The 25,428-nt window shown below is 44.8% G+C and overlaps 1 protein-coding gene across 1 annotated transcript in view; it reads left to right on the top strand.

The window, feature by feature from the left end:
• LOC146970586 (uncharacterized) overlaps nt 1–15,531 on the top strand; it is an 85,843-nt gene extending 70,312 nt beyond the window's left edge. Inside the window, exons 13-23 of the mRNA XM_085805929.1 lie at nt 2,828–2,964; nt 6,212–6,359; nt 6,971–7,280; nt 7,359–7,511; nt 8,219–8,420; nt 8,725–8,769; nt 8,927–9,266; nt 9,388–9,472; nt 11,100–11,185; nt 12,031–12,085; nt 13,647–15,531. Of these exons, the coding sequence (XP_085662055.1) occupies nt 2,828–2,964; nt 6,212–6,359; nt 6,971–7,280; nt 7,359–7,511; nt 8,219–8,420; nt 8,725–8,769; nt 8,927–9,266; nt 9,388–9,472; nt 11,100–11,185; nt 12,031–12,085; nt 13,647–15,437 (3,352 nt within the window). The 3' untranslated portion in view covers nt 15,438–15,531. The remainder of the gene's footprint in view (nt 1–2,827; nt 2,965–6,211; nt 6,360–6,970; nt 7,281–7,358; nt 7,512–8,218; nt 8,421–8,724; nt 8,770–8,926; nt 9,267–9,387; nt 9,473–11,099; nt 11,186–12,030; nt 12,086–13,646) is intronic.
• The last annotated feature ends 9,897 nt before the right edge of the window (nt 15,532–25,428 follow it).

Genomic DNA, 25,428 nt, shown 5'->3' with positions numbered 1-25,428 from the left:
GCACTCGTGTTGTAAGGGGTGTGGCCCTCTGTAAATTATCTTAAATACACCACTACTATCTAGCTGATAATGTGTATGCAATTATTTTCAGTTATTGTGCAAGGCTCACGCTTGGAGCTCATTCCATCTAACGGCAGTTTGAGCTGCTGCAACAATAACGGCATTATACAAATATTCCCCTCAGGGCTTCACCCATTATGATCATGATTATATGATTATAATCATATTAACAATCCAATACAAAAACAGCAAAGCAGCACGCAGTCAGACTTGGAGAGAAGAGGTACTGATCTGGGCTGAGTATGGGTTGGGTCCTGCTCTTACAGTAATACCTGGCTCGGCACTGGGCTGGCTGCTGTGGGCTGCTGTTCACACATTCAATTCTTCAGTTCAATTCAGTTTTATTTGTCACTTTCATGAGAAACATTGTTTGTTTCAACATTGGAGCAAGAAGCCGTTCTCCCTGTCATGTTGTATGCAAGGATAAAAAAAGGGAGACATGTTTAAAACAAGATAATAATTCTGAAATTCTAAAAAGACAGCAAAAGTTTTGATAAGTCAAGTAAATAATTAAGAATAGATAAAATTACATTAAATTACATTACATTTATCTACATCTATCTGTCCAATCTGTTCTAGTTAGAAGAATCCTTCTTGAAAAACTCAGCTGAACAACAACACTGAACTGAAATGAAGCATAAAGCAGAGACCTGGTTCCTGCAGCAGAGTGTCCTGCTGTCTCTGCTCTCCCACGCTGTCTGTCCTCGGGGCAGGACATGTGTCGGCCTGCTGCTGCAGTAAACTGAGCTCTGGTGGATTGCATGTCTCATACTGGCTTTGGACCAAAATCAATTATTATTACAACAATACTAAGCACAGCAACACGGTACTTACTGTCATATCAATATCCTCCCTCTTAGAAGTTATATGATTGAAGTGTGTAAGGCTAATTGACTGGTAGATGAGACCGTGCAGGTTCAGATTTGATAACGCTTAGTTTGTGCAGGGGTGCTGTTTAGCTCACTGGGTTGAGCAGGTGCCCCATGTACTATACTATACTCTAGTCCTCGCTGCAGCCAGCCCTAGTTTGAATCCCCCGGCGTGCCCTTTGCTGCATGTCATTCCCCCTCTCTCTGCCATCCCATTTCTTGTCTATCACTACTGCCCGGTTAACTACTGCCCCCCCCCCCCCCAATAAAAAATCATCTTCAGTACTCAGGTCATGTATATATATATATATATAGTAGATTAATGATAATAATAATAATACATTTTATTCATGCAGATATATTTAATAAAGGTGGACAGCAACTAACATTTTGACGCCAGTGTGCGTCTTCATCAGAGTAAGGAGAACTGAGGATGACAGTGCTGGTTAAATATTAGTAACCTGAGGTTCATTCATCTCATTGGTGCAGAGTCAGTACATTTTTGCGTAATTTTTGTGTTTATTATTCCTTGTGGGCAGGCCTGATTTGCCCTTGTTATCTTGTATTGGCCCACACCTTGTCTTTTGAGTGCGAGAACAGGATTGGCTGACTGACACCAATGAGATGTATGAACCTCAGGTTACTAATATTTAACCAGCACTGTCATCCTCAGTTCTGCTTACTCTGATGAAGACGCACACTGGCGTCGAAACGTTAGTTGTTGTGCACCTTTATTAAATATATCTGCATTTTTATCGAGTGCTTCCGTCTTTTTTCATTTGGGTTCAGTCCCTGTGAAGTGACCCACTTGACTCCCACGCCTCAGTAATCTGTCCTGGTCTGAGAGCTCCGATTTACTGGTTTGGCTGAAGCGCAAGAGCACCCCTCCCTTTGAATACATTTTATTTGTTGACCCAAGGTCACCTTACAAAAAAACAGATATGAAATACAATAGCACATATAAATACATGCACATATACAAAGAAAATACAATGTGGCTAGATAAATAGATATGGAGGATAAAACGAAAAGTGTTAATCAAAACAAGAGTGTTATCTGTCATCTGACCTAAAGTTGGGCCACAGAGTGAAGCCAGAACAGCCAACAAGTGCTCAGCTCCCCTGGGAACTCCTCCAAGATGGTTGGAAAACTGTTCCAGGTGACGACCTCATGGAGCTGATGAATCTAAATTGTGCAAAAAGCTGCCATTAAAGCAAAAGGTTGCTCCTTCAAATAATCTAATATATGAAATATGTTCTGCTTTGTTTAACACTTTCTTGTTTACTATATCATTCCTTCATAGTTTTGATGTCTTCAGTTTGAATCTACAATGTAGAAAGTAATAAAAAATAAAGAAAAAACATTGAATGTGTGTCCAAACTGTATATACATATTATTGGATCATCATCACTGATCATTATTATGTAGGGTTAGTATGTTCTAGTCTAAGAACTGAACATGTCAAATGATTTTAGCTGAGCTCCATTAAAACACTGGAACTATTTATCTTTCAGGCGTTGAAGGATGAAGTGCAACTGAACTTCCTCTTGTTTTCCATGTTTAGGATTAAAGTAAAATCTAATGATTTGAGAACCTACACAGCTTCAGGAGCACTGTGTTAAGCCTGAGTCCAGGAGGTAGTGCTAACAGTTTTTTAATAGGACAGTCTGTGCTGCAGAAACACAGCAGCTCTACATGGATGTTTAGATAAGATAAAGAAAATGAATCATCTCAAAGCTCAGTGTTATTAAACATGTGAGATCATCACAGAACGAGAAGACTCATACAGCAGCTAATAGACATGACCTCTGCTGCCATCTCCTGTCTCCAGCCACTCATCACATGTCTTTCCTCAGTCTACTTCTGTTGATGCCACTCTTGTGTTCCTCCCCCCTCAGTGAACTGGAGGACTACGTGGACCGTTTGCAGAGAGGTTCTGCCTCCAGTCCCGGCCAGCTGTCAATCACTTTGAGAGATGTGGAGGAGGGAGCGGTGAGCCTGAGGAGGGTTGGAGAAGCTCTGGCCATCCTGAAAGGTCAGTGGAGAGTCAGAGAACAGATTAGATATGTGATTAGAAGACCAGATCAATACTGTCAGATATGAACCTGCTGAATATGGATGATCACAGGTAAATAGGAGGAATAGGAACTCAGAGGAGGGGCGGACACAGACTTGTTGCTGATCATGTGACTGCAGGTTTGTTTGATGTTGTTGATTATTCAGTTGAGAGAGTATTCTTCCATTGTTGACGCGGCCGTCCGGAGCTGTGGCCGTAAGGTCTCCGGTGCCTGTCGTGGTGGCAATCCCCGAACCCGGTGGTGGACACCGGAAGTAAGGGATGCCGTCAAGCTGAAGAAGGAGTCCTACCGAGCCTGGCTAGCTCGGGGGACTCCTGAGGCAGCTGACGGGTACCGGGAGGCCAAGCGGACGGCAGCCCGGGCGGTCACGGAAGCAAAAACTCGGGTCTGGGAAAAGTTCAGAGAGGCCATGGAGGAGGACTACCGGTCAGCCTCAAGGAAATTCTGGCAAACCATCCAACGCCTCAGGAGAGGGAAGCAGTGCTCTGCCAACACTGTTTACAGTGGAGGAGGGGAGCTGTTGACCTTGTCTGGGGATATCGTTGGGCGGTGGAAGGAATACTTCGAGGATCTCCTCAATCCCACTGACACGCCTTCCGTCGAGGAAGCAGAGGCTGAGGACTCAGAGGTTGATTCATTCATCACCGAAGCTGAAGTTACTGAGGTAGTCCGGAAGCTCCTCAGTGGCAAGGCACCGGGGGTGGCTGAAATCCGCCCTGAGTACCTCAAGTCTCTGGATGTTGTGGGGCTGTCGTGGCTGACATGCCTCTGCAGCATCGCGTGGCAGTCAGGGACAGTGCCTCTGGACTGGCAGACCGGGGTGGTGGTCCCTCTCTTCAAAAAGGGGGACCGGAGGGTGTGTTCCAGCTATCGGGGGATCACACTCCTCAGCCTCCCGGGGAAAGTCTATTCCAGGGTGCTGGAGAGGTGAATTCGGCCGATAGTCGAACCTCGGATTCAGGAGGAACAATGTGGTTTTCGTCCTGGCCGTGGAACGCTGGACCAGCTCTACACCCTGCGCAGGGTGCTCGAGGGCGCATGGGAGTTTGCCCAACCAATGTGTTTTGTGGACTTGGAGAAGGCTTTCGACCGTGTCCCACGTGGCATCCTGTGGGAGGTGCTCCGAGAGTATGGGGTCGGAGGCGGTCCCTGTACGATCGGAGCAGGAGCTTGGTTCGCATTGCCGGCAATAAGTCAGACCTGTTCCCGGTGCGTGTTGGACTCCGGCAGGGCTGCCCTTTGTCACCGGTTCTGTTCATTATTTTTATGGACAGAATTTCTAGGTGCAGCCAAGGGCCGGGGGGGTACGGTTCGGGAGCCACTTGATTTCATCTCTGCTTTTTGCAGATGATGTGGTCTTGTTGGCTCCCTCGAGCCAGGACCTTCAGCATGCACTGGGGCGGTTTGCAGCCGAGTGGTAAGCAGCTGGGATGAGAATCAGCACCTCTAAGTCCGAGGCCATGGTTCTCGACTGGAAAAAGGTGGCTTGCACCCTCCAGGTTGGGGGAGAGTTCCTGCCTCAGGTGGAGGAGTTTGAGTATCTTGGGGTCTTGTTCACGAGTGAGGGGAGGATGGAGCGCGAGATCGACAGGCGGATCGGTGCGGCGGCCGCAGTAATGCGGTCATTGTATCGGTCCGTCGTGGTGAAGAAGGAGCTGAGCCGAAAGGCAAAGCTCTCGATTTACCGGTCGATCTACGTTCCCACCCTCACCTATGGTCATGAACTCTGGGTCATGACCGAAAGAACGGGATCCCAGATACAAGCGGCCGAAATGAGTTTCCTCCGCAGGGTGGCAGGGCGCTCCCTTATGGTGCTTTTCCACTGGCACGGCACGGCACGGCACGGCACGGCACGGCACGGCACGGCACGGCACGGCACGCTTTTTTTGCTTTTCCACTAGCCCTAGTACCTGGTACCAGGTACCATTTTTAGTACCTCCTCGGCCCTGGTTCCAAGCGAGCCGAAGCGATACTATAACGTGACGTCAGCCGACTGCCTTCCACTGATTGGGCAGAGCGTCGTCACTGGAAGAGTCGCGAGCGCTACGTCCGCCACTCAGAATATTTACAATCGATTCATTCATATTTTCAGATCTGACTTCATCTTAATGATAATAATAATATATAATTTTTATACTATACTATTACTAATACAATACTACTATTACTATTTATATAGCACCTTTAAAAACACGAGTTTACAAAGTCACATACACATGGCACAAGCTCTAGGAGATGGACTGCCTAAACCAGTGGTTCCCAAAGTGGAGTCCGGGGGTCCCCTAGGGGTCCTTGAGAGGATTTAAGGGGGTCCCCAAGAGGGTTTAAGGGGCTCTCCAACTTTTTCTTGAAATTTTACAACTTCTTTCCAGACATTTCTCCAAATTTTTTCCAAAGATTCACACCATTGGCCCTAATTTGAATGTACATAAAAAAGTAAACTAAAAAAAGTAACGTTATTCAGTCTCAGAACAAATATTTGTGTATAAGATGGGGTGGGGTGAGTGCTTCAAAAGGCTAATGAAAAATGTAATATGGAATGAAACTCAAGGTGCTCTTCAAGAAAAAAAATGTAATGGAGTTAAAAAAGAGAACTGACTGTCTGGAATAACTGGTGTCTGATGCAGTCAAAAGGAGGTCCTGAGGCACTCTTGAGTCAAACAGAGAGATGTTTAATTTGCAGGGAGGACCCAACGCGTTTCACTATGTCTTCATCGGGGGTGTGAAACACAAAGTGCACAGGTGAGTATTTAACAAGGTGATAAGCAGTCATGTGACAGTGGCATTCTTAAAAGCACCTCATGCCCTACCCATAGCAGTAGGCTACTGCTATGCAGTTCTCTTTTTTAACTCCAGATATTTGTATATTTCTGGTGTTTGTTTCAAAATTTTGTCCAATGGGGGGTCCGTGGTCTAATTTGTGTCAGTTTAGGGGCCCTTGATGTGAAAAAGTTTGAGAACCACTGGCATAAGCAACACAGGCAATACAAGACCCCAACAACAAATTGAGACCAGGAGGAGTCAAATTAAAATGCAGGATGCAGTTGATTAGGTAAAATAAATAAAAGGGGGTGTATATATGATAAAAGAAGATAAGATGTAATATGGTAAGATGAGAAAAGACGGGATAAAAGAGTTCAAACAAAATCTTGTTTCCTGAACCCCACTGTTAAAGCTACAAGGCGATGGGTCATTTCTTCCTAGGGGAGTTTCCGGAGCTGCAGGTGAAGATGCGTTCGGTACTGAGGGTGGAGGTGGAGGCGGTGCGTTTCCTGAAGGAGGAGCCACACAAGATGGACTCCATGTTAAAGAGGGTCAAAGCCTTGACCGAGGCCCTCAGCTGCCTGCGCAGGTACTGCTCCACTCTGAAGTACAACTCCTCTTATTCTTATTAGTGCCAAAGATAACTGTTTCAAAGATACATTGAGATTCTTAATTGGACAATTCTGAATTGATGCTGTTATTTCACATTATCGATTTTTAAATTGAAATAATTCAAAGTTTGATGATACCACCGCAAGATTTCCAGCTCACAAGTCATTTTCTTCCAGGCTTTTTATGCATTTATTTTGAAAGGACTGCTGGAGAGAGACATGAGAGGAGAGAGCATGAATTAACACACTTAGATACAGTGCTGCAACCGAACTACACATCTGTTAAATGATTGGCTGTTTGTCTGTCACTCATAGCATCCAGGGATGTTTCAATGTCCCACATCCTTGAGTTTTACACTGCTGACTTCTATCATCAGAACAGACATGTCCTGTGTGGCAACATAGAAATTGAGGATGTGATGCATTGAAATGCATCGAGATGCATCCTATAATCAAATCAAACTGAATCATGGACTGGTGAATCATAATTGATTTGAATCGTGAGGCCAGTGAAGATGCACACCTCTACTTATTCTGGTGAATCACGTCTGTGACGTCTGTGTGGTCGTCTCTGTCCTCTTACCAACAGGTGTGTGTCAGAGTCGACCGCCCCGGGTAAGTCTGCCCAGATGGAGCCTCTAAAGGTCCAGGAAACAGACCAGAGACCCCCGAAGACCCAGAGTCCTAAGAGTTCCCCCAAACCACAGCCTCGGTCCTCTGTGAGACCCCCTCTCCAAACCCCCCCCCTCTCTGGGACTGAGGTCAGTCAGGGGGGCTCAGCCTCCCCCATCATGACCCGCAGGATGACAAGCTCACCAGCCACAGTTATGCAGCCCCCCCACCACCCCAGCCCCCCACTGACACCCACTCACGGACGAGACTCCCCCACCGTGGCAAAGGTACCGATGAAGCCGGTGATGGGAGTCTGTGTGTGTGTGTTGGACAGAGTGTGTAACAGGTGTTGTTGTGTTGTGAAGGTGAGGCCTCGCAGCAGAGAAGGCAGCCCCGCCCTGCACCGGAGGCCCGGCCCCCTGCAGGCCGATGTGCTTTGCAGTCCAGCAGGTGGAACACAAACACAGGAGAACCACACAGACCAGACCAACACAACACACACACAGACACACAACAAGGTAGGTCAAGGAAATACCAGCTCGGCCTGTAGCAGCCTGAGCTTAGACGGAGAGGAGCAGATGAATGACGCTGGTGTTGCTTGAGAGGAGAGGAAAGTAGAGGAGGAGAGAGGAGGAGAGGAGAGGAGAGCAGAGCAGAGGAGAGGAAAGTAGAGGAGGAGAGGAGAGCGGAGCAGAAGAGAGGAGAAGAGAGGAGAGGAGAGGAGGAGAGGAGAGGAGAGGAGAGGGCTCCATGTAACCAGATGTGTCCCCCAGCAGTCTAAGCCTATAGCAGCACAGCTATAAAATGGTTCAGAGCTACCTGAACCAGCCCTAACTAAAAGCTCTGTCATACAGGAAGGTTTTAAGCCTGGACTTAAATGTAGTGAGAGTGTGCCTTCTATTCATCTGTCCCCTGTACTGAGATGCAGCAGTTTGCAATTCAGTCTGTCAGCTGAAGCATGGAGGTTCTCCTTGAGGGTGCTGTGGATTTGGAGCATCTGAGCTGCCCTCAGTTTTCAAACAAGATGATGAAAAACTGAGCAGATAGTGTCACCGTCTTCAAACAGACTTCTCCTCTCTCTGTGTATGTGAAGGTTGAACAGTGGATTGACGACTGTAGGACTTTAAATTTGAAAGTTATTCAGATCTGGTAATAACAGTTTTGTTCAGTAGACATCATTTTCTGTCAAAGTATGATCTGGTGAGATATCTGAGCTTCTCCACAGACTGCAGAGGAAGGTGTGAGTGCAGAAACCAGCAGACCAGACCAGTCCAGCTCAGGCCAAGACAAGCAGACCACCAGCATCATCACAGATTTAGACCAGGTCCTCCAGGAGGCCCAGGCCAGCCTGATGAAGGCCATTCCTGATCTGGATGTGTCAGACACCAGAGAGGGTCCGAACCTGCCGCTGGACCTGACACTGCCAGGTAGACCTGCAGCATCCCCCTTCACTGAAAACAACATTGGGCCTAATGCAAGAACATTATGCTCCTGGTCAAACTTGTAACTGCGCTAATGTGTCATACACAGCTGGACTCATGAGCTTTCTTATGAAAATATGTGTGTTACAGTAAAGACCTTGTACATGTCACTGAAGAAACAAGTCAATCTTACATGAGGCCCAATGTTCCACATACTACTGTGGAAACCATGTATCTCCAAAGTGAAAGCTGTTCTTGAGTATGAGAAGCAGGTTTTTTTTAAATTCATATATCTGTGTGTGTGTTTCAGACTCAGTGGAACAGCTGAGTGACGAGGTTGACTCCACAGACACAGGTGAATGTCGTTGATTTGATGTCACAGTAACATTTAAAAGATCTTCAGATTTGCCACAACACTTTTTGCATGTGTTCAGCTCCAGCAGCAGTGGAACCTCCTCCATCAGCTGCTCCATCATCTCCTGTGTCAACTCATCAGTCAGTTGCTCCATCAGTTCCTCAGCCAGATGTTCCAGTAGCTCCTCCATCGGTTCCTCAGCCAGATGTTCCAGTAGCTCCTCCATCAGTTCCTCAGCCAGATGTTCCAGTAGCTGCTCCATCAGTTCCTCAGCCAGATGTTCCAACAGTTCCTCCATCAGTTCCTCAGCCAGATGTTCCAGTAGCTCCTCCATCGGTTCCTCAGTCAGAAGCTCCATCAGCTCCTGCACCAACCTCTCAGTCAGCTGCTCCAGTAGCCGCTCCATCAGCTGTTCCCAGCGGGCGGCCACTGGTGGAGAAACCCAGACGCTCCAGCGTGGACAAGGAGATGAGGCAGAGTCCAGAGAGGAGCAGCAGGTCTCCTCCTCCTCCTCCCCCTCCACGAAGGTCAGCCCCCCCCCACCCACCCACCACTGAGGGTCAGACTCAGTACATCAACATGACTTCATCATGAGGATTCTCTTTGTGGTCTCTCCAGGTTCCACACGGTCAGTTCAGGTGTGACCACTGGGAGGTCAGGAGAGGTCGTCTTCACCACCAGGAGAGAGCCGGATGGAGCACAGGTATGTGTGTCTTTGAATTTGACATATGTGTCTTAGAATTAACACTCATCTTTATCATAATGCTCCTATTGCTCTTGAGCTTATCACCAAATTTGGTCAAATTTCAGGATAAGTTCAATTCCCCATAAACGACAAAGCATGCCAGATGTCATTCCAGGACTTCTCTTTCTCTGTTAATAAGGGTAGTTTTACTTACCTGGGGGTTTGTGTTACTCACAAGTATAGGGATCTGTTTGACAGCAATTTCAAAACGGTGTTTAACAAAGCTAAACAGGACATGGAGAGATGGTCAACCCTCCCTTTGTCACTTGCCGGAAGGATCAACTCAGCAAAAATGACTATCATGCCCAGATTTTTATTTCTGTTCCAAGCAATACCAGTCTTTATACCTAAATCCTTTTTAAGGACTTCAATAAGCTCATATCTACTTTTATTTGGAATAAAAAGTACCCAGAATACGGAAGGAATATTTGGAAAGACAGAAGGGAGATGGTGGGCTGTCCCTACCCAGTTTTCTGTATTATTACTGGGCGGCCAATATCCACAAACTTATATTCTAGGTCTCTGATGCATCAGATGATGACTCTCCAGTATGGTGTCAAATAGAACAGTATTCGAGTAATCCAGTTTCACTCCGCTCTTTAATTTGTTCCCCACTACTTTTAAGTAAACGTTGTTGGACAAACAACCCAATAATTTCTGGCTGCCTGAAGATATGGTCGCAGTTTAGGATTCATTTTAAGCATAAACAAGCTCTTGTCACTTCCCCTATTCTAGCAAACATCAATTTTGCCCCATCTCTCACAGATCCATCTTTTCAATTGTGGCATAGGAGACGGATTAAATGTGTGATGGACCTTTTTAAGAAAGGGCACTTCGTTTCCTTTGAACAGCTAAAGAAAGACTTCAGCATCCCTCAGTCACATTTCTTTAGATATCTACAGGTGCGGAGTTATGTTAAAAAACACTTCTCTTTGACAACCTCTCAGAGTGCATGGATAGATGAATGTTTGGGTGGCTGTCGTATCACTTAACCGTTTAGCAAGGCAGTGGGAGGAAGAATTAGGAACCATCATTTCAGACGTAAACTGGCAGGCAGCAATTACATTGGTACACTCTTCCTCCATATATTCTATATATATAATTTATATACATTACTTTCCCTCTTGTCTGGGGTATTGAGTTCTACTGTGAGTGTATAATGTGAAAATCAATAAAAATATTTGAATAATAATAATCTTTATCATATGCTGAGTCATAAATATCCGATGCATGTGTGTTGTGTCTGCTTGAGGAAGCACAAATCACAAATCAAACAAAATGATTACGCCTCCACAGATTCTCTATAAATATTAATGTGTAGCCATTCTTTTTTTTTTTTTTAAGTATATTTTTTGGGCATTTATACCTTTATAGATAGTACAGTTGAGACAGACAGGAAACGGTAGTAAATGGCGCCCGACGCGGGATTCGAACCAGGGCCGACTGCAGCGAGGACTGTGCCTCTATACATGGGGCGCCCGCTCTAACCACTACGCCACGCGACGCCCCATGTGTAGCCATTCTTGACATGAAACAACCCTGTGTCTCAGCTGTTGTGTGTTTTCACTCCGTGAATGTGTTTCAGGATGAGAAACAGGACAAAGAGCCCCCTGTGGTCCCTCAGCCCAAACCACCAAGACAACCACCAGAGGTCAAACCCAAACCTCAGATGTGTGCTCCTGCACATCTGGCTGCTTCTGTCTCCTCCCCTGCTCCTGCCCCAGCACAAAAGGAGAAAGAGGAAGAGGAGGAGGAGGAAGAGGAGGAGGAGGAGGAGGAGGAGGATGAGGATGAGGAGGAGGATGAAGAGGACAACAAATTCATCAAGGAGCTGCAGGTATGTTTAAGGATTAGCTGCATCCAACCTCTGACCCCCACCTCCATCTCTCCACACCTTCACCCTAACCGTGGACCCTCCACCCTTGTCACCCAGGTCTTTGAGAAATGTACTGTGAGGGATGTGGTAGATCCCTCAGAGAGAGACATGCAGTCTGAGGTAAAATGAAAGGACTAACAGCACTAATAATTAACAACTCAGTATTAAAAGAATAATAAAAAAACATGGTTAGTTTGATAGAGTCAGTAAAGTTTGAAACTGGCTTTAAATTAAGTCATATATTATAGTTTATATTGATTAATCCAGTGAGACATTAAAATGTTCATCTCACCTGATTGGTTTGATTAACACCATTGATCTTGACTAACTTCCTCTCTGCTTCTCTGTCTGTCTCTCATAATCATTTCACTGCTTTCACTGACTTGTGTTTCCAAACTATAGCGCTACACTGCTGCAGGAGAAGAAGGTTAACATTGTGCTGTGTGTTGCAGTGACACTGGTCTAACCTTTCTGTGACCGCAAGCTTCTCTTCTTTAATACGCCACTGATACCAGACAGACTCATTTTGACCTTCAGTATTTACCTCTTGTGGCAGCTTCCCTAGTTCTGTGGTCATGTGACCTGTATTTTACCTTTCTCTGTTCCTGTTAATCATGATCAATGTGCTTGTGTATGTCAGAGGGCAGGAGGGGAAACAGGCCGTGGGTAAAGACTCTGTAGAGGATCTCATCCATGTCAGAAATTGCATGTGCAGGTCTCTCTTAATGTGGAAGTTGGTCTTTACAGTCCACACCAGGTCATTTGTGAAGTGCATCCTGTCTCAGAAGTGGTTTGTCCAGCTCAGATTGGCTAGGGTACCAAGTTTGTGACTGTTTGGAAGGCAGAGCTGGAGTGGATCCACACATGACTGCTGTTTTTCTCCAGGTGTGTCAGGCTCAGGTTAAAGGGATAGTTCAACATTTTGGCAAACTGGCCCATTGCCATAATCCCTATAGTTTTAGGAGTAGGTTTGTTACATTTAGTTGTCGGTGCAAGCTATTTTTAGAACGGCGGAGCAGAGCCATGAGCTGCTCAGATGGCGTTTTTCCACTACACAGCCACGGCACGGCTCAGCTCGGTAAAGGTGCTTTTCCACTGAGTTCTTCTAGTACCTCCTCAGCGGGGGCGGGGTCAGCACGGGGGTGATCGTGGGGCGGTCGCAGGGCCACATTGTCCGTCTCTCTTTTTTCGATCCTCTCGTCAGCTCCAAACTCACTCTTCTGCACCTTGATTACGGACCACAGTGTGGTTTTCCACACAGCATCATTTGACTTGGGTGAAGGAATAACAACAGTCTCGGTACAGATCTACAGCGCTGTTGCCGCTCTGTTTTTGAAATTTCCGGGTTTGATTCTAATGTCGGACGTAGCGCTCGCACTCTTCCAGTGACGACACTCTTTCCAATCAGTGGAAGGCAGTCCGCTGACGGACGTTTTAGTATCGCTTCGGTTCGCTTGGAACCAGGGCCGAGGAGGTACTAAAAATAGTACCTGGTACCAGGTACTAGGGCTAGTGGAAAAGCAAAGCGGGCCGTGCCGGTCCGTGCCGTACCGCGCCGTACCGCGCTAGTGGAAAAGCGCCAAAAGCTACCATGGAGGCTAATGGGATTTCTTGGTTTCCCTCATCAAACTCATCAAATACACAATCCAATAACTCCAAAACACTCTTGTGGCCAGCTCGAAAACAATACATCTTGGGTTCCAGCTGCCACTGGTGTGGAGACATATGTTTGGGTTTTTTTCTTTATACATTTGCATTTGCATAATGTGCTTCCATTCAAATGGCAGTTGTTGCAACCGTCCCCACCCTATCAGCCATGGCAAAACATCATGTACTAGCTAGACACAATGACAATGACACATGCTAACCATGTCATTTGATAGTCAACGAAACAGTGTAAACCATGTAGGTTTGGATTAATTCATACAAAAATACAGCTCAAGAAAAAAGCTACTTCCATACCTAAAACAACTGTGTCACAGTACAAGCAGGAGCAGATGCTGAATATGTCTTCTCTATTCTTGGTGGGTAGAGGGGTCTAACTGTGCATGTGCAGTGCAAGTGTCATTACTCTAGCATGTTTCTGATTGGAGAAATAAGGTTTGCAACCGTCCCTTGTTGCAACTGTCCCCAGTCTCCCAAACTGTATGTATACAGCATGTATATGTGTTGGTATTAATTTTGAGTAATAAATAATTAAAAAATAATGTAATTCCCGGATAATCACATGTTCAATCTTCGCTTTTTTAATTATAGGGGACTACAGAAGTAAAGAATGCATTGCCAGGTGGAACTAAGCAACAGAAAGTAGAGGTGAGGACATCTGAAGAGCTTCCTGAGCTGGCAACATGTGACCACCAGTCAGCTGCTCAGCCAAGAGGCTCACTTGAACTCAAATCAGCAGCTGGACTGGAAGAGCGGGGTGGAGTAAAAAAGGTGGAGCTGGTTGTTTTACAAGATGTTCAGAAGACTCAAGAGGTGTCCACACCAACCCAAAAGAAGATGGAGAGGATGGAGACACCAAGCAGGGAGCTAGGAGGAAAAGTGGGCTCCCAAACCACAACAGAAAATAAAGTCAAGTTCACCACAGTTGTTACTCTAGAGAAACAACAGAGTCAAAGATCTGACCTCAAGGCTCCTGGAAACACTCAGTTCACTACAGTTGTTACTCTAGAGAAAGGACCGAGTCAAAGATCTGACCTCAAGGCTCCCGGAAACACTCGTGGAAAAATTGTCAAAGAGGTTCCACCTGACAAGAAGTCAAATATGATGGTAATCGTAACTTTAGAAAAAGAAAACTCTCCACGGGATTGTTCATCCAAGAGCTTGGACCGGGAGCGTCTCCGTTCTGCTCCTGTCATAAGTCCTACCTCCATCTCCTCCAGCTTCACCCAAGACCACAGTGACAAGCATCAGGACCGGGAATCCACAGTGCAGAGTTTGAGAGACCTAGAGTACACAGAAGATGGAGGAAGCCTGAGCCCCGACGGAGGGGATGACGAGGGACCTCCTCCTCCACCGCCTTCAAACGCTCGCATCAGCCTCAGGAGGTCCAAGAGCAGAGTCAAGGCACAGTCCAAACAGAAAGATCAGGTCCAGATGAACGGCTCCGGCACACAGGCTGGAGAATCCACTTACCTGACATATGACAACCAAGGGTTTGAGCACAATGACAATAAGAAACCCATCATTGTCATCCTGAATGAACCTATGGACATTCAGTCAGCCTACAAACGCCTGTCTACCATCTTTGAGTCGGAAGAGGATCTTGCTGGGATCCTCTCTCCAGAGAGTACAGTGCATGAAGAGCAGATGAAGCAGGAGGAAGAGGAGCAAGGCCTGAGGAAACTCTGCATCACTGAGATAAATCATCAAAGACCAGATACTGACTCGGTTCCTGAAGACCAGGACCAGAATATATCAGACTCACCTAAAAAGACAGAAACCAAGAGGAAATTCAAATTCAAATTCCCCAAAAACAAACTAGCTGCTATCAGCCAGGCCATCCGAACAGGGTCCAAGACTGGAAAGAAGACCCTGGAGGTCGTTGTCTATGAAGAAGTGGAGGAGACAGCCTTAGACAGCAGCCTGGGGAAGGAGACCAAGAACCAGACCAAGGAGTCCAGGGGTTGTGAGATCAGCACGGCCAAACATTTTGACTTTGGTGAAAGCAACAGCTATGACAGAGAGGACACGGTGTCTTCTCCCAGACTCCCCACATCACACAGCCGGGTGGAGGAGCTCTGCAAGACCACATTAGACTCCATTGGCAGTCTGGAAGAGTCCATCAAACAGCTGGAGATCAGCGTGAGCAGTATAAGCGCCCCCTCCTCCCCCTCTGCCGTTCAGTCCTCTCCTCATCCTCAGTCCCCCGATTCTGCCTCTGCTGACAGGACTCAGCACAAAGTCAAACGGGAGAGGGAGAGAAGCCCGTCCAAACGCCCGGCCCCCCAGAACCCCAAGAGTTCAAACCCATATCAGAGTAAGAAGGCCAAACCACAGCCACCACTCGACACGGGGAAACCCTCCTCAAGGAAACAGGTCTGAAGTTTCTGTCCCCATGGAGCTCACTTGCTTCAGTGGTGGTCTGGTGGTGGAATGGTGGCGGGTTCTTCTCTCTGTCCGACTCATGTCTTCTGCTCTACGAGTCCATCCTTTACAACCTCACTTCGTGTCCTCGTGCAGCCAATAGTGATACTACTAGGGAGGGACAAAGTGACTGTTACTGCTCTGTCAGTTGGAGGATCTTGTGTCCTGGCTTCAAAGATCGACTTCCTTTTTACTGTTGTCTCTAGTAATCAGGGGCTAGTTCTGCTAAATATGGTGCATATTTATGGTTCGGTGACAATTGCAGCAAAGCATGTGTTTACTGATTGCCGTGCTACAGTGTCTGTGCAGTCTGTGCTTTTCATTTCAAAATGAGAAATTGAGGGATGGGAACCAGAGTGTAATTTTGAGCGAAATGGAGATCCATATTAAATGAAAGCTCTTGATCAGCTCATTTCGCTGCAAATGAATTCTTAATCAAGTTAGAGTTATTGATCAAAAACCAAAGGACTTAACTCTGAACCCACTAAACCATTTGGTGCAAATAGGGCATAAGTGCACCACATGTCATGGGGAAACCCTGTCATGCCCTTTTGGCATCAAAAGGGCATACTCTTTTGAGGATCCTACATATCCATCTGGGATCACTGCTATGAAAAAGAAAGACTTACTTACACAGTACATGTCACCAGATTAAAAATTTAGATTTTTTTTCTTTATATTGTACATGAACTACAGTATACTGACATCGACAAGATTTTTTGTTATTATGAAAGACTGAAATCAGTACATGAAGTCAGATGGTAGTTTTTTGCTTTGGTCCTCCTGTAAAGTTGGTGAAATGTCACTTACACCACTCTGGTTCTAAGCCCTCAAAATACAAATTGGGGAAACAGCTCCCACACTGTGGGATCTCCTTCATGTTGTCCAGTGATAGCTTGTAGTCTGGACTAACTTAACTCTTGTCCCTGCAGACGTCCAACATCACCTCCGGCTCGTCTGCTCTGAGAACAAAGTCCCGCCGCTCCTCCTCCTCCCCTGAGAAGTCGCCTAAGACTAAGCAGCAGGCCACGCAGATGCAGCAGAGTCAGGTAAATGACCTTTGAGGAGCCCTGAGGTTAGGTCAGTGATGATCATTATCACAAACTAACAAACAGTGCTCCCAGAGAAACAGTAGCTACCATCCTCTGAAGCTGTTTATTATGAAGGAGCATACTACATCTCATTGATGTCAAGTAGAAAATGACTCAGCTGAAATCACCCATACTAAAATGTACTTATTGTAACTACTTAGACTATATACCTATGATCAGATAGATGAGAGGGAGCTCTAACTCTATAGACCTGTAATAGTGACTCATTCCATTATTCAGTAGCTTGAAAACGATATATAATATTGTTAGCAATTGTTCAGGTGTTTTTACTGTGTCTGCAGTTCGTTTTAAATGTTTGAGTGTATCTGTCTTTAACCTGTGAAGATGTGAGTCTCCTTCTGTCTGTTTGTAGCTTTGTTCTCCTTCCTCTTCACCTTGGCACACCTCTTCAGGATCCACTCCCTGATGTTGCAGTAATGCCCTTTAATATCCCCACATCCCAGCTCAGCTGCAGGCGTTCACACACCTCACACAGCTGACATGGGTCCGTGGATCAGGGAGTCGATCTTTACCTGCTGTAACCTGCATGTTCACTGTGTCCACTGTCCAGCTGTTCCTCATCTGGCAGTGAGGTGTGGAAATACTAGCTGGGTGTAAAAATCTTTTAAAACAGTTTACGGATGTTTGTAATCCAGCTGTTTACCCTCATATTTATGGGGTGGAGGAGTGTCTTCCTCTTAAGCGCTGTATGTTGAGGGTTGAGCTTGTTTAATCTCGGTGTCAAATCTCTAATGACAAAACAGCCGGGAGAAGAGGAACATATATTTTAACTTGTACAGTGACCAGAAGCCTAAAGACTCTATGATATACCAGAGCAGACCACATCAGACTAAACCCTACCTTACCACACCATACCATACCTTAGCAGACCATTTTACTGAAGGATCTGAAGTTACTGACTGTTACCTTAAGTGTCAGGTTCCTTCAGTGTGAGTTACCTTCAGTGTCAGTTACCTTCAGCGTCAGTTACCTTCAGTGTCAGTTACCTTCAGTGTCAGTTACCTTCAGTGTCAGCTTCCCTCACTTATAGATTCTCTTAGCATTTGGTTCCTATAGTTACAGGTTCCCTCAGTATTAGGCTGACTATCTAACATCTCTGACCTTGACAAAGTGACAGACTGGCCACAGCCAGGTAACAGGTGTGAGTGTTGCCCTGTGACTGTGGCTGTGTGTGTGTGTGTTGTCCTGTGTTGGTGGCTCTGTGTGTGTGTGTGTGTGTGTGTGTGTGTGAGTTGTCCTGTGTTGGTGGCTCTGTGTGTGTGTGTGTTGTCCTGTGTTGGTAGCTGTGTGTGTGTAGTTGGGGTTGACTTCTTGTATGGTGTCTGTTTGCAGGCTGTCAGCAGCAGTAGAGCAGCCGGGGATAGTAACGGTTGCGCGGTTGCTTTGCGTGCCTCTAAGATCCCAGCCTTGTTCCATAGCTCTGGGAAACACCCGTCTGCCTCTTTGTCCACTGCTCACTGCTCAGACACCTCCTCCTCCTCAGCTTCCTCCTCCCCTCCCTCCTCTTCAGGGAAACACTGTCTTCTCTCTTCTCCTTCAAATGTCTCCAAGCCTCCTTCCTGTTGTCCCTCTCCTTCCCTCTCCCAGCGCTCCAGGAGACAGATCTCCTTGTGTCCCCTCTCCTCTTCTCCCTCCTATGTGAAGGGCTCCTCCTCGGTTTCCTTCTCAGACTCTCCCCCTCACTCCCCCTCTCCACCTCCTCCCTCCTCCTCCTCTCCTCACAAATCTTCAATCCCGTCTCTGAATCTGAGTCGTCTCCTCCCCACATCTAGCCACGTGTTGTCGCCATCCCACGCTAACGCCAGCCCCGCCCACCACGGGCTTCGCAGCAGCAGCAGCAACCGCCAGCATCACCTCGTCCTCTCATCCACCTCCACCCCTACCTCCCTCCAACACAGCTACTACACTTCATCCTCCTACTCTTCATCCTCGCCCTCCTCCTCCTCCTCCACCTCCTCCTCCCTGTCTCCATCCTCCTCCTCCTCCTCCCCTCCCTCCCCGTCCTCCTCCTCTTGCTCCTCCCTCCTCCCCACCACGGTGAATCACGGCGCCAGGAGCGTTCGAGTGGCAGCGCCCGACCCCGTCTCTCCACGCCCGGGCAGGAAGTGCACAGGAAGTCAAGCTGGACGGCTCACAAGGGCGACGGCGGCCTCAAGGGACTCAGTGTGATGTTTGATGTGGATTTTAAAAAATGTATGTGCAGAGAGAGTGAGAGAGAGAGAAAAGGGGGCGTGTCCAGGTGATGTGGTCAACAGACTCTGAACTCCTCCTACAGCAATACTGTAGATACTGATGTTTACCTTCGTTTTGGATGATGTGATCAAAGATAAACCTTTTAGAACCTGAATAAAAAGACAATCCAAAGCTACACAGGCCCCATAAACTGTGTGTCCAGGCCGTCTCCATGCCGACCCAGCGTCAGCATGGATGACCTTACCGAAGCAGATATCTGTGACACCAAAGACGTGTGTGAGATCATTTGAAATTAGTTTTATCTTTGAACTGTGAACGATCCGCTCAGGACAATTCTGCAACAACATCCAGTCTTTTTATTATGACTGTTCCTCTCTGACATTTATATTCACTTTATTTCTTTATGCAAAAATCAGTGTGTGAGATTATTGAGGTGCTCCAGCAGGGGGTGCTGTGACACTGTGATGATGTGGAGTCTGACATGAACAGATGGTTCATGACACCAGACCAGGTAAAAATGGCGAGGAATCCCTGAGCTCCACGGGAACAAGGATCTGGTCCAGGATCAGGCTTCGTGCATCCAGTTAGTGTTCTTTTTTTTTTTAGTTCATGATAACATCAGCTGTTTGATTTTTCTTTACATTGCCCGGCTGCACCTTTCTCAGGTTTAAAGGTGGGCAGCGCTCAGCAGGGAATCATGGGAGCTCATGAGGTGATAGAGGAGCAGGTCGCAGCACCAGCGACACAGACTTTTGAGATGTTCTCAAAGTTGTGTGTTTATGCTGAGAAGCCAGTCGATGGATCAGCCTCAGATAACCAGTATTGGTGGGGCTGTATACCCACACAGCATACACCAGCAGCAGGTGTCCACACCTTCACCTCTTTTCATGTCTTCCTGTGATGTCACAGTCGCACCTAACTAGATTTGTATTTTTGATGAACCTGCTCATTTCTACTTCAACATTTTCTGACGTTTGAACCTTGTGGTTTATTTTCCTCCTCACCTGCTGGAGCCAGGTGCAGTGTTTCAGACAATCAGTGTGTGTGTGTGTGTGTGTGTGTGTGTGTGTGTGTGTGTGCGCGTGACTGTCGTTCCACTGTGATGTCACAGGTCATAGTCCAGGCAATCTAACTCATTTTGGACCCAAAAATAGAACTAATTGTCCTAAGAAATCCTAGTTGGGGAAATATGTTTAATTCTCATCAATCCAAGATTCATTTACTTATAAAGTCTATGGTGCCACTAAGGCCAGAAAACAATACACCCCAATGGGGCTATTTTTTTCCTTTACTGCTATCACAATGAAACTTTACACAATGAAAGTATCCATGAAATGTAACATTTTTTGTATTACAAGTTTCCTTGGAAAAAAAAGACCACTTTTCACACAATGTTTCTTAAAAGCATCTCTACATGTATGACAGTCATTCTTTTCTTTTCCTGAGTTAAAATATTCTTGCTGTGTTCTTTACGAATAAATATGAACACGATTTCTTTGCATTATTATTGTTATTATTATCATTATTGTTCAAGGTCTGAAAAGACTTGATATTTTTGTTATTTAGACTAGTTTAGTCATTAGCCAATAAAAGCTCTTAATGACTTTTTTTTTTTTCAATTTTGGGAGAAATATTGATAGAATAAAACAACTTAAACACATACCTATAAATAGTAAAACCAGAGAAACTGATCATTTTGGGAGTGGTCTCTTAATTTTTTCCAGAGCTGTATATATATATATAGAGAGAGAATTAATTTTCCAAGAAACTTGAAATACAGAAATGTTACCTTTCATGTATACTTTCATTGTGCAAAGTTTCATTGTGGTAGGAGTAAATGAAAAAAATAAGCCTATCCAGGTTCATTTTGGGCATATTCCATATGGCTCATTTGCATATTCACATTAATTTTCAAAGAAACTTGTAATACAAAAAAAATTTACATTTCATAGATACTTCCATTGTGTAAAGTTTAGTGTGATAGCAGTAAAGGAAAAAAAATAGCCCCATTGGGGTGTATTGTTGTCTGCCTTATTGGCACCATAGACTTTATACAGTAAATCAGTCTTGGATTGATGAGAATTAAACATATTTCCCCAACTAGGATTTCTTAGGACTTTTAGTATGTTATTGTGGACACCTCATAGAAATGGTGTATGGTGAACAAAATTATATTAACAATTAGTCTGTCGTAAAACGCTATTTTTCCTGGACTATCATATAGATACAGAATAATATTGATTCATTATGGTATTATGTGAATACATTTTTCTACATCAGTTTGGCAGCACAGGATGATGAGTGTGTGTGTGTGTGTGTGTGTGTGTGTGTGTGTGTGTGTGTGTGTGTGTGTGTGTGCGTGGAAAAGATTTCTCTACAACAGGTTGTGATCCTCAATACATAGAGTTTCTACAGAGTGTTCTGTACAGCCGGCGCAGTTGTTATGTATAGAAATTATATATTGTAGCCTACTTTAACAAAGCTGTGTGTTATAGTGTTTCTGCTGTGTGTGTGTCTGTGATGAGGTGTGTGAAGTGACAGCAGCCAGAGTGGAGACACAGGCCACCGTGTCTGAAACGTGGCCGCTCAGTCAGATGAGAAGATGAGATTGGAACAGAGTGTGTCCACCCATCATCCACCCAGTGGACACTGGAGACTTTTATCATGATGATTTTAGCTTTCTGCTACCATCTTGTTAGCCCATGTCTTAAATCAGCTGTAAAATACACTAAAAGCATTTCTTTTCATCCAATTTGTTTTTCTTCTCTTGGTTACATTGTTAGGCTTCCTTATCCATGAAAATGTTGGTTTTAATATTTTTGGTGTTTTTTGTCAGTTTTTACCCCATGACTTCAATGGAACCTTCCTCTTGTCAGCTTTCTGCTACCATCTCTTGTGTTAGGGTCGGTTCTGACCCGAGTCTTAAATCAGCTGTAAAACTCAGCAAATACAATTATTTATCATCCCATTTGTTTCTCATCTTTAGGTTACGTTGTTAGGCAAAATTGTTGGTTTTGCACTTATGATTTCAGTTTGAACTCTCATTATTGTTCTTATCGTTATAACCTGGTCGAAATCGACCCTAACAACACAAATGTTATAATTTTGACCAGAGAATTTTAGAATTTTGTGAGAAAAAAAAAAGTTTTATTGTGTTCAAATAGAGGTTCCTGACAAAGTCAAAAAGCATTGATGCAATAAACAAAAATGTAAGTGGTGTATGCATTAAAAACCTAAAAACGGGTCAGTGGCGACCCTAACACAAGAGGAACTGAACACCTACCTGATAACCATTACTGTATGAGTTAGTGTGTGTGTGAATGTGACTTATGTTGTAAAGGACTTTGAATGGCTAAGACTAGAAAAGCACTACATAAGAATAATGTAATAAATGAAACCAGCTGCCGCTGATGAGGAAAGGAAAAAAAACTCATAGACTATTCATTTCATCCAGGTGAATGGAAATGAAAACTAAGAATTTAATGGTCCAACGCCACCACCAACTGTATGTCCACTGTGTGTCCATGATGTGTTTTGAGGACACAGAGATAGACGCTCATCTTCTCATCTGACCCGTGTTCTCCCTCTGAGCTGGAACACTCTGCACCGCCACCATCACTAAGTATTTGTTGTTGAAACCTGACGACACGGTCCAACTGTCACTGTTGTTGTTTCATGAGCCTGTGCATGCCTCGATGGTTTGTGTGGAGTTTACACTGCTGTAAATAAGTGTGTGTTCTGCTTGTATAGACTGTCGGCTCTCATTGAGTAATAAAGGGCTTCCACAGTGTTGACACGTCTGCTGCTTCCTTCCACAGTGCAGTGCTGAGCTGTGTCAGTAGAGGGCAGCAGAGACACAGTGAGAAGGCTCCAATAAAACTCAGCTTCACCTTTAACCTCAATGCCAAACCACCAGGAACATGAATACAGGAGGAAGATAGAAATACAAGCATCTGTGGTTTAATGCTGATTGTATGGATTGAAATTAGTATCATTAAAGGGATAGTTCAACATTTTGGCAAATTGGCCCATTGCCATAATCGCTATAGTCATAGCAGTAGGTTCATTACCTTTAATTGTAGGTGTAAGCTATTTTCAGTACGGCGGAGCGCAGCAGCTGGCTGCTCAGAGCTACGCTATGGAGGCTAACGGAATTTCTTGGTTTCCCTCATTAAACTCATCAAATTCAACATCCCAAAACTCCACAGCGCTTTTGTAGACAAGTTGTGACCTGCACAACCACCACGCTATGAGATAATGACGGAACGATACGAAACGGAGCCGTTTTCGAGGTAAATACAGGGTAAATACGGAGACTGCTTGCTGAAAAACTGTCCCCGAACGCAACGCGCATCAGCGGTTTTGTATGAATTTACCTCCGCTGTACTAAAAATAGCTTACACCTACAATTAAAGGTAACGAACCTACTGCTATGACTATAGCAATTATGGCAATGGGCCAATTTGCCAAAATGTTGAACTATCCCTTTAAGTCACTTTTAGTCTGTCTTCAGGCCTCAGTCACCAGTATCTTTATTTTTTTTCTAAGGATCCCCATGAGCTGAAGCAAAATCACACATACACATGACCATTCAAGTATGATGTTTGACCACTGACCTGTGCTGCAGTACTGGACCTGAAAAACAATAGAGAATGCATGCACATCCCAAAATCTAAAGGTTGGGTGCCAGACAAAAAAATATACAAAATAGGAAAATCACAAAGTCCTCACAGTACCAGCAGCTCCAAGCTAATGGTTTATTATCACCTAGTGAGTGATGTGATACTCAGTGATAATAAACCATTACTACTTGGAGCTACTGATGGTGCGCGGGCTTTATGAGTTTTTCGTATTCCAGCGCTGGACCTGGACACAGAGAAGCTGTGACTGGAGGATTTGATGGTGTCAAACCTGCTGCAGCACTCTGTGTGGGTTCATCAGTAGAACTGGACCTGAGGAGGATCAGTCCAGTACATGAACCAGTCCTCCACTCAGGAGTCTCAGGTGACAGATAAATAAGGTTCATCATAGAAAACCTGCATTAAACGAATAAACAATGAAAAAAAAGGAGAAAAGCCAATTACAAGCAAAGAACTGATGATCTGGGGAGATATATTTATCTTAATACTTATCTGGGTTTGGTCTGATCTGATTCTAAAGTTATTTGGGTTAATTATTATGCGCTATTGTACCTAGCTACAATTTCCTGGAAATGATTTGGTGACATAATGGCATATAAATTCAGAATAATGAAAATAAATGATTAATTGCATAATTTATTTACATGATACACATCTAATTACTCAAATGTCACAAATTATTTGAATTTTACAGTAATACAATACACAATGTTATATAGTAGGGGGTCCCTGCTCCATCTCTCCATCAGTTTGGGGGTCCCTGGCCTGAACATGTTGCAGACTCCTGTCCCGCTGTTGAGTGAAGGAGGAACTCTGACCCCCCCTGCAGCTCACTGACCCTGGACCAGGAGCTGCTCCTGCTCCTCTCTTTGTCAGGTCTGGAACTAGACATTTTTATCTAAGAGACGTGCACTGAGCGAGCCCAGCCCCATAATTGGCTAAACTATTAGTCATTAGTTCCATCATATGCTAATTAGCTCACATGTAAATTGCGGGGCCAGATGAATCCCAGCGCCCGTCTCTGTGTAATTAGTCTGTAATTCCTCTGCATCCTGAGGAGCAGGCCAAAACTGTGTCTGATGCAGTAGAGGGAGGGACTGGGGACTAATTAGAAATATCTCACTCAAAGCATTAATTACTTTAATTAATTACAACAGTTTCTGTGTCCCAATACTTTTTCCCTTTCCTTCTCCCCACAACTGGGCTGCGTCAGAGGAGGACATCACAAACCAACAAGGAGCCCGACTGCTGCTTAATCAAAGATGAGCCTCCTTATTTGCATTTCTAATTGGAATTAATTAGGATTGCCCAAATTGTGTGTGTGTGTGTGTGTGTGTGTGTGTGTGTGTGAGAGAGAGGATGTTCTTGCTTATATGGATTTCTTTATCCATCTGATGATGCCATCATGAAAAGCACATGGGCAGCAGACAGGAAGCAGGACGTCAGCTGGAGGGAGGAGCAGCTCTCCACCTCCTCATGGTGCTCAGGTGACTTTGTGGCTTTGTTTCTGTTCCACATAAAGATTCAGGATGTTTCGTTTCATCTAGATTCAGAAGAACCGAACTGATGAACCGACCAACTGCATACAATATGAACAAAACCTACTTATGAGTTATAATGCAGTTATAACACTGTATAACTATAGTTATAAACACTCATAAATGACCATAATGCTTTATAACAATAATCATAGCACACTATAAAGCATTTTATTATGACTTATAAGGTCAGGTATTATAATACGTTAGAATTGTTAGTAACTCGCTGACAATGCCCACATCGATAATGCATTATATAGTTATATATAATGTGTTATAATTGGCTTATAAATATGTATCATCATTATAAACACTCATAAATTATAATAAGGCTTTATAACAATAAGCATTACACATTATAGAGCATTATAACTCTATTATAATACTTGATCTTATAAGCCATTATAAAATGCTCTATAATGTGTTATGATTATTGTTATAAAGCCTTATGGTAATTTATGAGTGT

This window comes from Trachurus japonicus, chromosome 17 (genome assembly GCF_045865225.1).
Source record: "Trachurus japonicus isolate A0001 chromosome 17, Traja_1.0".
NCBI classification, from domain to species: Eukaryota; Metazoa; Chordata; class Actinopteri; order Carangiformes; family Carangidae; genus Trachurus; species Trachurus japonicus.
This window is presented reverse-complemented; position numbering and strand designations above follow the sequence as displayed.